General features: G+C 34.7%; 1 protein-coding gene across 1 annotated transcript in view; it reads left to right on the forward strand.

Moving 5' to 3' along the window:
• The first annotated feature begins 7,355 nt into the window (after positions 1-7,355).
• The window catches only part of LOC125662628 (fibropellin-1-like), a 71,229-nt gene continuing 63,796 nt past the window's right edge, over positions 7,356-14,788 (forward strand). Inside the window, exon 1 of the mRNA XM_048894909.2 lies at positions 7,356-7,465. Coding sequence (XP_048750866.2) covers positions 7,381-7,465 — 85 coding nt within the window. The 5' untranslated portion in view covers positions 7,356-7,380. The remainder of the gene's footprint in view (positions 7,466-14,788) is intronic.

Below are 14,788 nucleotides of genomic sequence, written 5' to 3' on the forward strand. Positions count from 1 at the left end.
GCAATGCTCAGTGCCGTTGTTGTGATCATGGATGTTGGGAGGAACAGGTTCAGTGTTATGTTTGAGGTTGGGAGGAACAGGGTCAATGCTATGTTTGAGGTTGGGAGGAACAGGGTCAATGCTATGTTTGAGGTTGGGAGGAACAGGGTCAATGCTATGTTTGAGGTTGGGAGGAACAGGGTCAATGCTATGTTTGAGGTTGGGAGGAACAGGGTCAATGCTATGTTTGAGGTTGGGAGGAACAGGGTCATTGCTATATTTTTGGTTTTGATGAACAGAGTCAGTGTTATGTTTTGTGTGTCAAGTGCTTTTCAAATTATCAGTTATTGGGGTGTGGTGGTGTTTTTCCCCAAAATTAAATTTTGTTTTAGAAAATAGTGAGAGAAAATTGTTACAACTTGCTATAGACTGATAGTTAACGTCAGGTGGTATAAAGGAGATCGATAAAGGGGCGGATCTGATGTTAATTAATGACACCAACCAATGAAACGGTGCACTTAGAAACTCTGGTGAAAGGCCTTGCAGGGGCCGATCCAAACACGTATTTAAGGGGAGTGGTTGCGACCTTCTGATTAGCACATCAGAAGGGGGTATTATATACCACAGAATGACGTAAAACATTCTGTTAAAATGTGTTCATCATAAAGTAATTGTGAACCCTGGGAGCCCCCCCCCCCCTCCAGACCCGCCACAACATTGTATACAACTCAGCATGAAGACGACTGCATAACGGTAATCAACAGCCAACCAGTAGTAGGAAGGTGGTCGTTTTTCTATTCCATCACAGATACAATTGACAAACCCTGTCAATTTCCCATTGTATTTAAGTTTCACATTTTTTATGTCATTATTTTAGTAGTTATCATTGAAAATACCAAAGAATAGGTCAAAGAAGAAGAAAAACTTTGGTGTACATGTTTATTTGCTATTCATGAGGAAGAGAAGTTAGGCTAAGGGGGATGGAAAGTGATGGACGCTCAATAAATGTTATAGAGACACTGCTTCACGCTAATTCCGTGTCATTATACAATATACAGTAAGCCTATATTGACGCTGTGTGTGTCAAACTCCAAAACTATAGAACACCCCAGTTACTGAAACCTTCATAAGATACAACATGCGTGAGAAAAGTAGAAAATCCAATATGTAACCTAGCAAACTGAGATTAAGATTCACAGAAAAGCTCGTATCCAGCTGAATTTATTAGATGTTGCTCCGATACACAGAAAAGTGGGTAATTTATAAGTTGTAATGGACACAACAGTGGTGTATATTGGGAGGGGTGAGGTTAAGGACTTTACAACGCCGCCCCCCCACCCCCTTTGGTTGAACATTATTAAAGATATGGTCAATGTTTGCCATGTTGGGACCTTTATCCCCTCAGCTTTTGCCGAAAGGTACAAACTTTGTTTGCCTTCCTCTGAAAGTCTTCTGGATCCGCCTTTAAACATAAAGCCTGAGGTAAAGTGTATAATTGTTCAAGTCGATTAAGTTCTCATGGCCCCGGCATCAAACAACTTAGAAGTCTATTACTCATATTTTATACTTTTGTGGTAAAACTTTTAATAATCATTAGCTTTATCGTGTTGAAAGATCTATTGCGCGTCAAAATGACTAAACACCTAATGTTTATTACCACAAAAAGTTAGTGAAAGTAAAAATCATAATTTCTTTATTGCATTTCACATGGCAGTGGTCCTAATGCGATTTAAAGTCAATTATTATAAATAATTTTCGGCAGCCATCCGAAGTATATTTTTAACATAATCACGGAGAGTGTGGATATTTTTAACGTAATCGCGGAGAATGTGGATATTTTTAAAGAATGTTTCCAGTTTATTAACCCATAATTTGACACTTAGCTGTAAGAATGACATTCAACTCGATGTTTTATATTTGGATAACTTTGTCGTAGTAAAAGGGTCACCAAGACATTTTACACAAAATAAATAACTTTCTGAATTAAATGAATTGTTTAAAGTTAAGCAACTTTCTGCTTGAATACCGTTCTTTAAAATTGATTAGAGTTACGGGAAGTTTTATCATAACAGAATGAAAGAAACGGTTTTAGAAAGTAAAGTGACTTGGCTAAATAATTTTTTGAAAGATGAACTGTAAAACTTTACCGCAGAAAGTGTCGTTAATTAGACATCTTCAGGATTAAATGAAATATTCACTGAAATGTTTATTTCCATTTTCAATGTCAAGGCTTTTATACATGCATCTCTACAAATTGCATTGATTTCACTAACAAACACATGCACGCGAAATGAAAGCTCAGTTTTAAAAACACGCTTTGTGAAGTAGCGCCCTAGTTCATAACCTCGTATATTTTGAAGGAAAAAATACATTTCTTAAATATGTAGGCGCATTAATATTTTTTTGACTTTACTAACATTTAACACTGCTGTCGCGTATCAATTTTTATAACTTTTTAAAAACGTAATTAATGAATAATTTTACATCAAAGGTGTCTCTGCTGCTACATACATGTATGTACGAATTGCTTTACTGGCAGATTTTGTGAGCTTCTCTCTACTCATACACTTACATGTAACGACTTGAAACTCTAGAGCTGAATGTGTATAGAAATATTCTGTCAAAAAATAAATTAGATATCCACCCAGCACAAACAAAGATATTTAAATTACAGGGAGAGTGAAGTATTGAGTGAACAGGGGTAAACAGATGTTAGCAATGTTTTCTCGCCTATCTGAAACAAAATTCGAAGACTATCAGATCCAATTTATTTATTTATCTATTTTTCACCTGGCTACAGCCAGTGACAGTCTCTTATGTGTAAAATCACGACAACCGTAACCTCTACCGATGTGGCTTACTAAATACTGCACAGTCATGTAAACATCTTAACCCCCGACTAACATATCAGTGGCGTGTTTCTTTGTTAGGTGTTTTCTTCTTGGTTTTTTTTTTTCTTTATGAGAGGGGGGATATTATTTAGAATCTGAGAGTGCGATTTTAACAACACTACTGATATTGAGTTACAAACTCATGCATGCATCAAATCCTTTAAGATGGTAGAATTTGTCCCTTGTCATGCATGCTTGTAAAACTCAGTGGTTGGGTAGTGAAGTTTTTCTATTACTGTGATTCATTGTTAAAATAACAAACAAAATGATTTTTCATTCATATATCTACTCGATGTGTGCAGCTTTCTGTAAGCAATTTCACTCAGAACATGTTGGTGCATTGCCGAACTAGAAAACTTGCCGATGCTGTCGCAGTACTGTACGACAAGTTAAGCATTTAAGTAATCTTCCCGAGTCAAGGGTTTCTAATCCGCTCCGCTTCTTATAAACTCTTGACCGAATAGACAGAGTAAGACGAGTTTGCGGGTGCGCCATCTAGTGACATTGTACATTTTGAACTTTATTGACCTATGCTATTGACTAATCAGAGAGCGCGTATTAAACAAGGATAGCGAGACCAAATGGCCACCTAGGAACTACATTGGTTTAAATAATAATGCATCTGCAACATTCAGCTTCATATATTCAGATTCAGCGAAAGCTATTCAAATACGAAGTATACCACTTACAGAAATACAAAGCTTCTGGCAAACAGTTGTGGTAAATTTGCTGCAAGTTTGCAGCAAACCTCTGGCAAATGTCTGCTGCAAGTTTGCTGCAAATTCATAATTGCCATGCAAATGAACTTTGTGGCAAATAGTTCTGGCAAATTTGCGGCAAACGATTCTGGCAAACATTTCTGGCATGCATATTGATCACAATCTGGTTCTGGCAAATTTGCAGCAAACAGTTCTAGCAAGTTTGTGGCAAACAATTTTGGGAAATATACTTAAAATGAAGTATTTGGTTGAATCATGACAAAAGTATTTCGGAGTAGCGATATGATTTTTTTCATTGTCATTGATAATGACACGGCATGTCCAAGTATCTCTTCTTTTAAAAAATTGTCTAATTAATGTAAAATTAAAATCATAGTTCATTGACTTGTCAAATCCAAGAGCGGTCAGTTTTTATTTCAAATATTGATTTGTGATCTCCAAATTTTGTAAAAACCACAGGCATCTGAGGCGTGGGATAGCGTGTATATAAAGATCTTATGTACATACCCCCCTCTACCCAATGATAAAACTAATGTAATTTATCCAACTAACTGACGACTTTAAAGGAGCGAGATTAAAAGTTCAATGTTTGACAAAAAACTAAATTCACAGTTTTCACCAAAAATTCACTTAAAATTAAATAAATGTATGATAAATCTTGAAACTATTGATTGATTGTATCTTTTTTAACGTCCCTCTCTGAGTACCTTTTCTACTGTTTGTTCACAAATAAAAGTGTACATTAAAACTATTAAATGTTCATTTATATAATGTGGGGTAAATGTGTAATCGTTTCTCATAAAGCACTGTCCAATTTATCTTTCATCTAGATTCATTTTAAAATGTTCACTTAACATGCATTCAGCTTGTATAATTCAGTTTATTTAAGGAATGAAGATACTTTTGACCTACTTTCTGCGATATAACCTTACTTTTAAAATCCGCGAAGAATTCAGTGGCGAATCTAGAGGGAGGGTTCCGTGGGTCGGAAAATTTTGCTTTAAAAGGGGTATAAATAACGCATTTTGAGGGTAGTCCCCCCCCCCCCCCCCCCCCCCCCGTTGAAAACCAAAATCAATGGTAGACCCCCCTCCCTTTGAAAAATTCCTGGATCCGCCTGGATCCGCCTGCGATATTCTGCATTAAGTATTAATATTGGTTAAAGTTTATTATCTTCGTTCGTTGAAAGCAAAATGATAAAACTACACTGAGCAATTCTCTATACATTTATAATGTAGGCCTATTGTTTACTTCGCAGCGCAAGATCTGACTTTTGAGTCGCTTAGACAGACATCACACAAAATACGCCATGTAACAGAAAATGCACAATAACTTACGACTTCTTATTTCATTAAAGTTTTATCAAACTATGGTATAACTTACTAAAGCATGAGAATTGTCACCAATTCAATCCGACATAGTAGAATACAACTGCAATTCACAGATCGCAATCCACATGTCAATCGATGCGATGTGACGTCATTTAGCAGGACATTACGCATATTAATCTGTAATGTTTGCCAGAAAATTGCGGCAACTGTTTGCCACTAGTGGTAAATCCTTTTAAAAGTCCCAAATGTTTACCAGAACTTTGCCAGAACTGTTTGCCACCACTGACAAACTCCTGCAATGTTTTGATGAATAGTTATGGCAAACAAATCTATTTGCCGCAAATTTGCGGCAAACATTTCGTTTTGGTAAGGGACGCTTAATCCCCGACAGCAAACGCAGTCAAAAAGTTGACAAAACCGCATTCTGCTGTTTGAATGAATTCCCGGTATAATAAAACAATATTTCTGATTGGATCATGCGTCTTCTAATGAGGCCAATTAAAGAACCGTATTTTTTAATCCGTCTTACTCTGCCTATTCAGTCAAGGTTTTATATGAAGCGGAGCGGATTAGAAACCCTTGCCTTGGGAAGATGCCTTAGTAGTTGTGTAAGCAGCAAAGTCCACAACGGTTATCATATAACATACTCTATGTTATATACCTGTTATACTCTATGTTACACTCTATGTTATATACATGTTATACTCTATGTTATATACCTGTTATACTCTATGTTATACTCTATGTTATATACATGTTATACTCTATGTTATACTCTATGTTATATACCTGTTATACTCTATGGTATATACCTGTTATACTCTATGTTATACTCTATGTTATATTCCTGTTATACTCTATGTTATATTCTATGTTATACTCTATGTTATATTCTATGTTATATACCTGTTATACTCTATGTTATATACATGTTATACTCTATGTTATATTCTATGTTATATTCTATGTTATATACCTGTTATACTCTATGTTATACTCTATGTTATATACATGTTATACTCTATGTTATACTCTATGTTATATACCTGTTATACTCTATGTTATACTCTATGTTATATTCTATGTTATATACCTGTTATACTCTATGTTATACTCTATGTTATACTATATGTTATATACCTGTTATACTCTATGTTATATACCTGTTATACTCTATGTTATACTCTATGTTATACTCTATGTTATATTCTATGTTATATACCTGTTATACTCTATGTTATATGCCTGTTACGTATGTGAAGTTACATTGAGTGTTTTGATGGGCAAGTGTCTCGGGGTCTCCCCCACATACATATTTTCCTCAAATATCTTTTAAATGGTCAATATTCCAACCCTTAAAGCGAATATAGCCTTGCTACACATGACGCATTGCACTGAGCACCAGGTTTTTGTTAATACACATCTAAAGGACATTATCTCCCAAAAGATTATTTTGCTACAGAAGAAAATGTAATAGAACTTCTATAGAAAAATGTCGTATATCAACCTCAACTGATCGCCAGGATGAAAATGTAAATTCAGAAACCTTACTGCACATCTATAGGACCCACCAAGCTGTGTTGAAAAGTTAATTTTACTACTCCTTTAAATGTTTGTGGAAAAAACGTATTTTTACCCCCATTTGGCCCAAGAATGAAAATGAAAATATCGAAACATTATTGTACATCTACATGATAACACCAATCATAATGTTAAAAATGATTTGGCTACTGCGGTTTGGGAACTACGTTTTTGTAGAAAAACATCGTTTTTACCCCATTTGTCCCCCAGGGTAAAAATGAAAATTCTGAAACCTTAATACACATCTACAGGATACCAATAATCATCTTCAAAAAGATGGTGTGCCTATTTCGTAAAACGTACGATAAGTTCTTTTTGAGAAGTTTTTTATTTTTATTTATTTATTTTGTAGAAAAGGCATCAGTTTTATTATTTACCCTAATATTACCTCCAGGGTAAAATTAAAAATATTCAGAAGATTAATTGGTGACTGCTCAAAATAAAAAAGGAGTTCGAGGAAGAAGAAGAAAGTGTGACGGACAGACCATGGTGCAAATGTAAAAAACAATATACCCGAACTAAAAGCGAATGTAGCAGAGGTGATTGTCGATCCAGAACATCTGTGAACACAGATGACTTGATTTGCTAAATAAGTGCTTCCTACACCATTGTTTTGACACTAACTATTAACCTGTTTGATTTTAATATACATTTATATTTCGTATGTATCCTTTCAATCATTTTTTATGACTTTTCCAAACGGATGTAAATTTCATCACGTGACCTTACTTTGGGTGGCAGACGTCAAAGACCTACTTATTATTATTTTATGTAACACACCTCGCTGTGACAAATTTGGACCACCTCCATTTTAAATACCACCCTATAAATAACAAAAAAAATCAGAGCCTGACAGGTAGTAGAAGTGCCTGAAGAAAGATGAAGACACTAAAAATCGGGCTAGTCCTGGTCCTGGGACTGAGTATCGTGGCATCAAAGCCAACGAAGAAGCCGCATCCTAAAGGTAGGAACTTCTATGAAAAACTATATGACACGCTTGTCATAAAAAAAATCTAATATATCTCGCACTTCGTTTTTATTACAAACTTCGAAATCGCAGTTTTAATGACAAACATAGGTTTTGCATTGTCGGTAAAATTCACCATTCTCCAGTTTAATTTTTGGGGGCAAATATTGGTACTAACACAAAAATTCTCTTTGATATATCTGTGTGTCCGTCTGTTCATCCGTTCGTCCATACAATCTGCTGTCGTACGTATGATGCTATAAACATTTAATCAGAACGGAATCAGAACTTCATTATCCGAAGTATTTGCATGATCAGTGGCGACTATAGGAGGGGGGGGGGGGGTCAGGGGCTTGCATGTAGCCGAAGAATATCTTTATCTGTCCATTGATTATGCTTGTAAAACAATACAATTTCATAATCTACACTGCTGATTATGTTTGTAAAACTTAAACAATATAATTTCATTATCTATACTGCTGATTATGCTTGCAAACAGCAGATTCACGCATGAGATCCCAATATTCAACTTGATGCTCCTGCAGTTGAATTCTTGCTTTATTGTAAATTCAAATGCTAAATTCCGAGTATACCGCACTTACGCATTTTAAACCTTATTGAAAATATCTGTCAATTCGCTGGACGTCGTTAGCATGGGACGGAGTAGTGGTGTGTATTATGTACAGCAGGTCTATTACATGCAATCGCTGATTCATGGTTGTGCTTAGTGGCGGATCCAGGATTCGTTAAGGCGTGGGCCCAATAGTCTGGGACTCCAATGTTTTTAGGCTTATTAGGCTTATTAAGTTACTTTTATGGGTTATTCTAGCTATACTTTATGCATGATAAATGCATACTTTTGCTAATTTACTATTTGGGGTTGGGGTGGTCGCGAACGGTTTTGAAGCATTTTAGGTTACTTTTATTAATTATTCTAGCTATACTTTATGCATAATAAAATCAATTATTAAAAAATAAATAATCTATTTGTTTAACTTTATGCACTTGTTTGTCTGTATCATGTCAACTCACATACTTTTGCTGTGTTTTACTATTTTGGGGGAAGGGGTGGGGTGGAAGGGGGCGTCGTGAAAAGGTGGAAGTTCCCTTTGAGCTATATATAAAATTTGGTGATATGGATGAAGGCGCAACAGATTTAACTGGCTGTAACAGTCCAAATGTGTTGGAAGGGGACTGAACGCACCCTGGTTATTGAACGGCGTCGTGTTATAGAATTTCGTTAAGTCTACCCGTAAAACGATTCTCAATTTCTTCTAAGATTCAAAGAGTCCTTTCGTGCGAATTATTTCGTATTCCGCTGTACTACTCTCAGTTTTGCATTCTTTATAGGATTAATGAGATAGCTCTCTAATCTCTGTGTCTGTCCAGAGATATCCAAGACGAAAGGAATTTATTCCCTAGTGACAGTGAAGGAGATCGATCTACATCACAATACTTTAATTTTTCTTTAATTTATTATTTATTTTTTTTGTTGGTACTCAAACAACATTTGCCTCAACCTTCGCTTAGGGCCTACTCCGTGGTAACAAACCTGCTATGCAGAGGCCGCTAATTTAAATAAACAAATAATTAGTAAATATCCGTGGTCGCTTAGGTGAATTTTTCAGTGAACCCTTCTGCATGACCTTCTTCCCCTTTGTGAACTAAAACTTCAAACACGTCTTTTCTTTGATTATAGATTGATACACATCCCGGTATTGCTGAAACAATAATGTCGCTCCCCTTATTTTCAGATTTAGATCTCGATATCCAGAAAAATTTACATAAACCAAAATTGAAAGGGAAAACGTAATTATATGAAACTTAAACTGGTACTTGATTTCGTTTTGTTGAAAATTAAAACCAACGATAACGCGTGTTGGGCTTACCTTTTTCTATCGAAACCGCTGTAAAGACTTTGGTCATACATAAGATGATCATTAAGAGGAAAAGTAGGAATAGATTCAGGTAAAAAAACTTCTCTGCCAAAATTCTTCTCTTAAAGTTTACTTTATCAAAACAAGGAAATGCGGTTTAAAAAAAAATAATCTCAGGATTTCTATATATTAAATGTAGAATATATATATATATATATATATATATATATATATATACATATATATATATATATATATATATATATATATATATATATATATATATAAAGGTGATTTTAAAAATATGTTTTGTAGAATAGTATTTTCGTTGTTACAATGTTCAGAAACATGCATGTCAGCTGTAGACTGAAATTGAATATATCATTGTGTGTGAAACGGGGAGATTCTATGTTATTGTTCGTAAAGGGTGCAGTATTGAAATTTAGCCTGATGCTTACACTGTAGCTGACATGTACAATTTGTTATTTTCTGTAAACTTAAGGAGAACGAATTTAATCTGTAGCGAGCTTTAAATTGCTGATAAAGTCCTAAATCACGATACATGTGTATATTATGTGTAGTGTGAATACCGAATATAGCTCAAAATCCTTTCTTTAAAAAATGAATTTCTGGCAAAAATGTTATTTAAAAAAGGGGGATTTTATCTGCAGTGTTTCCGTTCGAAAACATTAAAACAGAATTAAACTTCACTGCGTTGTACAATAGTATTTAATTTGCTTTGAATTCACTCTCTTGCTGTGCTCATACATGTATATCGATTTCCTCCCAGTCTATTCGTCGTGCGTGGCTCCATGCTCTATTATACATACAACAAACGTTAAATGACAGAGAAAAAAAACCCCAAAACTAAACTACCCCCCCCCCCCCATATTCAAGAGATCTAAATGTTCTAAGTACTAGTAATTAGATTATATCCAGAAATTCTGATAATCTATAACTATTTACATGTACATGTATAGCTCATTTGTAACTTTCCCCCTCAGTCTACATGTAAGTTCGATACAAATCCATTTTACACAGCATCGATAAATTAAACGTAAATCGCGTGAAAAAAATCAATTAATTGTCATTATGTCCTGACGTTTGATGGATTCAGTAAATGTGAAAACAGACACCATTACACATGGAAATAGACATCAATATTTCAAATGAATTCGAGATATATTTGATATACACTTCACATATCATTCAACTACTTTAAAACTAAAAATTTCATACTCTGAATTGGTACATGGTGGCGATGAAGGGAACGTTAAAGTTATATCTAATTTTGATGGCGCTGCAATTCATCTCGGAGATGCACTATGTGATTATAACTAATGTAATTCATAAGAATGTAAAAATATATCTGAATAGCAAATGGAAATTTTGAATGGAGTGAAACCCTTTGAACTTGAAACGTTATGAATTGCTACATGAAGGAATGATAGATTGGTGACAAGGAGCTTATTATTTTTTTAATGTGATATTGTATTTCGTTAGAATCCATCAAAGTGTACAGAGGAGGTGTAGTCCCTTCCGAACACGTCACAGCTTAGATGTGGCCACGGTATACACAAGGTGCGGCCTGGGCGTAACTAACCGCTGAACCACCGCTCACCAAGCATTTATATTTTAAAAAGTTGATAAAATTCTTTTTTAAAAAGTTGATAAAATTCTTTTTTAAAAAGTTGATAAAATTCATGGAAAGTGCAGTATTTCTTGCATATATATTACAGATAATAAGAATTCTGAGCAATCCCACAATATTGTGAGTGTGTATTATTTGTTACCCCGTCACTGCTGTTAATGGAGACCGAGATTACACCAAAATATTTTTTTTCCAGAGATGTAAGACAAAATAAAAGTAAAGTTCGTGATGTTCGGTTAGGTCAGTCATCTTGGCCTTTGTGACAGAATCGGGTTTGCAAATATTCCCTTTTTCGCCTTACATTTAATGTATTCTCCCCGAGAAATTGGTTTTAGAAACTCTTTACTCTTTTCCTTGACAGGAAGAAATGCTGATTTCAGGAACCAACAATTTTTAGAATGTTTTTATTTGATTTTACCGGAGGTGTGTTTGTGGGTGGGAGGGGGTGGGGGGGAGCTGGTACAAAAGACGGGGGGGGGGGAGCTGGTACAAAAGACGCATGCCATAGTTTTGGGAAAACGTCAGGAAAAAATGAAATAAGCGAAGAAAATATTTGCAAAGTAATGTGAATACTGTTGAAAAACATAGAAATTCCAAAATGCTGCAAACTCCTCATTTTAAGTTCTTTACAGATCACAAAGTATAGTGCGGTGTAACGGGTAAAATTATGGATATATTCCCCGAACATCGCGTATGAATACCAACAGTGGTCACCCTCAATCGCTAGCACGCAAAACGAGGCAATGGTTTCATTACCTTCGCTGCTCCGATTTGCACCAATACTTTCTTGACATTACGTGAAATAAACAAGTTTTTATTTGTACATGTGCGCCTCCTTAGTGTTACGTTCTGAATTTGTTCTGTAAATAACAACATATGTGAAAGTGACTTAAATCTAATTTCATTACGTGGTAAAATTATCCACACGAAACATCAAAAGAAATCCTGTAATTCTCATACATTAAGTACCGGTGTACGCACTTGAACACACATTAAAAATTAAGAAATTGTTACCTAACAAGCAATTTAAATCCATTAAAAGTCTCTCGAAAGAGATGATAAGACCAATTTAATTATACGTATGTAGAATTTAATATTCACAGAGACAATTTGGGGGCAGGTTGACATTTGATACATCCGTCTGTATACAATTATAGAATAACAATTTTAACCTGATATTTCCTGTTCAACAGGGGTGGGTACCTCCAGTTTACCATTGAAATAGGTTTCATTATTATACCCACATTAATTATATATATATATAGTTATAGGTTATAGACTTTGTATGGGAAAATATGACGACCGAGTTTTTTGGCGCGTAGACGGACCGAGCTTGTGTCTTTCCCATACAAAGTCTATAACCTTTTTATTATATACTTTCAATTTCATTTAGAAACTAACAATAATTTTATTTTTAACAATAACTTTATCGGTTTAACTGAGTAAAAGATGAAAACACGAAGAATTTGAAAATTAACGGCGTAGAAATGTGATTGTGACGGGCCGGAATGTTTCCGATATATGCCCGCAAACTTTTAAAGAAAAAAGAAGTGATGAAATTGAAAGTATATAATAAGTTTCATTATTATACCCACATTAATTACCTATTCAGGTAATTCCATCAAAGAAGTTACAGGCTCGTCAAATATGTTAATTTCATCTTCTGAACACCGTATGGATCTCCTTCACCTCAGAGAGATCCGTATCGTATTCTTGTAATGATTTTTTTCTCTAACTCCGTCCGTTACTTTTGCTATAGACTGATAAGGATACAAAGTTTGCCGAATGTCGATGTTTCTAATGAAACCAATCTATTTAGTAATAGTGTACAAGGATATTCGATTGTGCAGTCAAATGGGTCATTGGGTCAAATACTGTCTAATTATTAAGTCGTTCATTAGTCACTGATTTTTATGGTGCCCCATTTCTGCCATATCTCGTCAGATATTTATGTCGACTTGCCAGATAAGTATATCGACTTGTCAGATAATTATGTCGATTTCTCAGATGTGTTGACACAAAGTCATCGTCAGTCTAAAAAGATAGCAAAATCTAAACTTTATTTCTTTCTCCGGTGATAAACTAACTATTTTATAACTTATAATTGTATCTCATCGGCTGGGATTTGACGTCAGGGTATCGTTGTGGTATTTGGGGGTGATGTGGGGAAGGATGTTTCTAAACAGTATGATTTTTTTTATTCCTCTTCCCTTTCTTTGCAGCTTTGATGGGTCAATAATAGATAAGTGAAGAATTATATCGATGTCAAGTGTAATTCTGCTAATTTAGAGGGAAAGAAAATAAAGTTTATAAATCAATGAATATTATTAGAAACCACTGGAATTTTAGAATGCTGCAATTTTACCTTCAGAAGTTATCCATAGATCGCAATGTGGTCGTTCGAATTTATGTTCTCGCAGGGCAGTCCATATGGCATCAACTAGGAGGAGCCAAACTATGGACAAATATACGATCGATAAAACGGAAAAAAATATCGAAAATCAGATCATGATGATCTGTGAGTAAACAAAGAAAATTCAATGATAGCATGAACAAAGATTGATTAAGATAAATACGTAAACAATGTACTAAAGCGCACTTTAAAATTTGAAACGTATTTGCAGAGGAAATTAGCCAAACATGCGGTATGTCACTAGTGAAAATAATAAAATCAACTTCAACAAGGAAAAAACTTGACATTATCTTAGTGTAAAACCAATATTAAATAACGTTACCATGGTGATAGTGGATATAAACATGCTGATGAAGGATGAAAACATGTTTTCCTGCGTAATCAATTTAAAATTGTGACGTAGATCCAGATATTACTTTTTACACCCTCCCCAGTGATAAATGTAATCACGTGATGACTTAAATAATGACCCAGTTCAGACTAGATAAGCATTTCTTTAAATCGCTTGTGTAACAACATTTAATCAAGGGCATAAAAATCAGAAATCTTAATGTACAAATAAAATTCATGTAAAGTGCACTAAAAGTAATGAAATGGTTTTTTCAATTGCAATTTTAAATACATAAAAAAAGTTCTAAAGGAAAGAAGAGATACCGTCTCGTCATCCATATATAATTTGCTCTTTTTTACAGTTTTTATGCCCCGAGCCATTGTTGGGGTCTTTCAATCTATAATAAATAAAACCCTGTACGATTCAGCAGTCCTTTTATCCGTCAATGTGCAAATATCTCTTTCTCACTCAATTAAGATGTTTGACCGAGTTTGACATATGCTATTCGTTTAGATATGAAAGCTAATCGTAAGTAATAATGGGGTCTATAAAATTAGTTAAATGACGTGCGGTATCTCAAGGACCTGAAAAAAATATACATGCGACGCAAAAATGTTTTAGCCCGGAACATTTGACAATGTCACGAATAACAACAGTTTAACTGGGCTATTTGGGTAACGTGGAAAACTTAGATGTTATATCTGTCACTGTGGGGTGAATATTAATAAAGTATGAAAAAGTGATAGACCCGTGATTCAATCTGAATGAGGATATGGCAGAGGATGCGCGATGGTGTTCCTCACTTGACCTACAGTGTTGCATGTAGATAAAACATCAGTAGTAGAGACATGTAGATAAAACATCAGTAGTATGTAGATAAAACATCAGTAGTATGTAGATAAAACATCAGTAGTATGTAGATAAAGCATCAGTACTAGATACATGTAGATAAAACATCAGTACTAGATACATGTAGATAAAACATCAGTAGTAGAGACATGTAGATAAAACATCAGTAGTATGTAGATAAAACATCAGTAGTATGTAG

Source organism: Ostrea edulis, chromosome 8, assembly GCF_947568905.1.
Source record: "Ostrea edulis chromosome 8, xbOstEdul1.1, whole genome shotgun sequence".
In the NCBI taxonomy this organism is placed as follows: domain Eukaryota; kingdom Metazoa; phylum Mollusca; class Bivalvia; order Ostreida; family Ostreidae; genus Ostrea; species Ostrea edulis.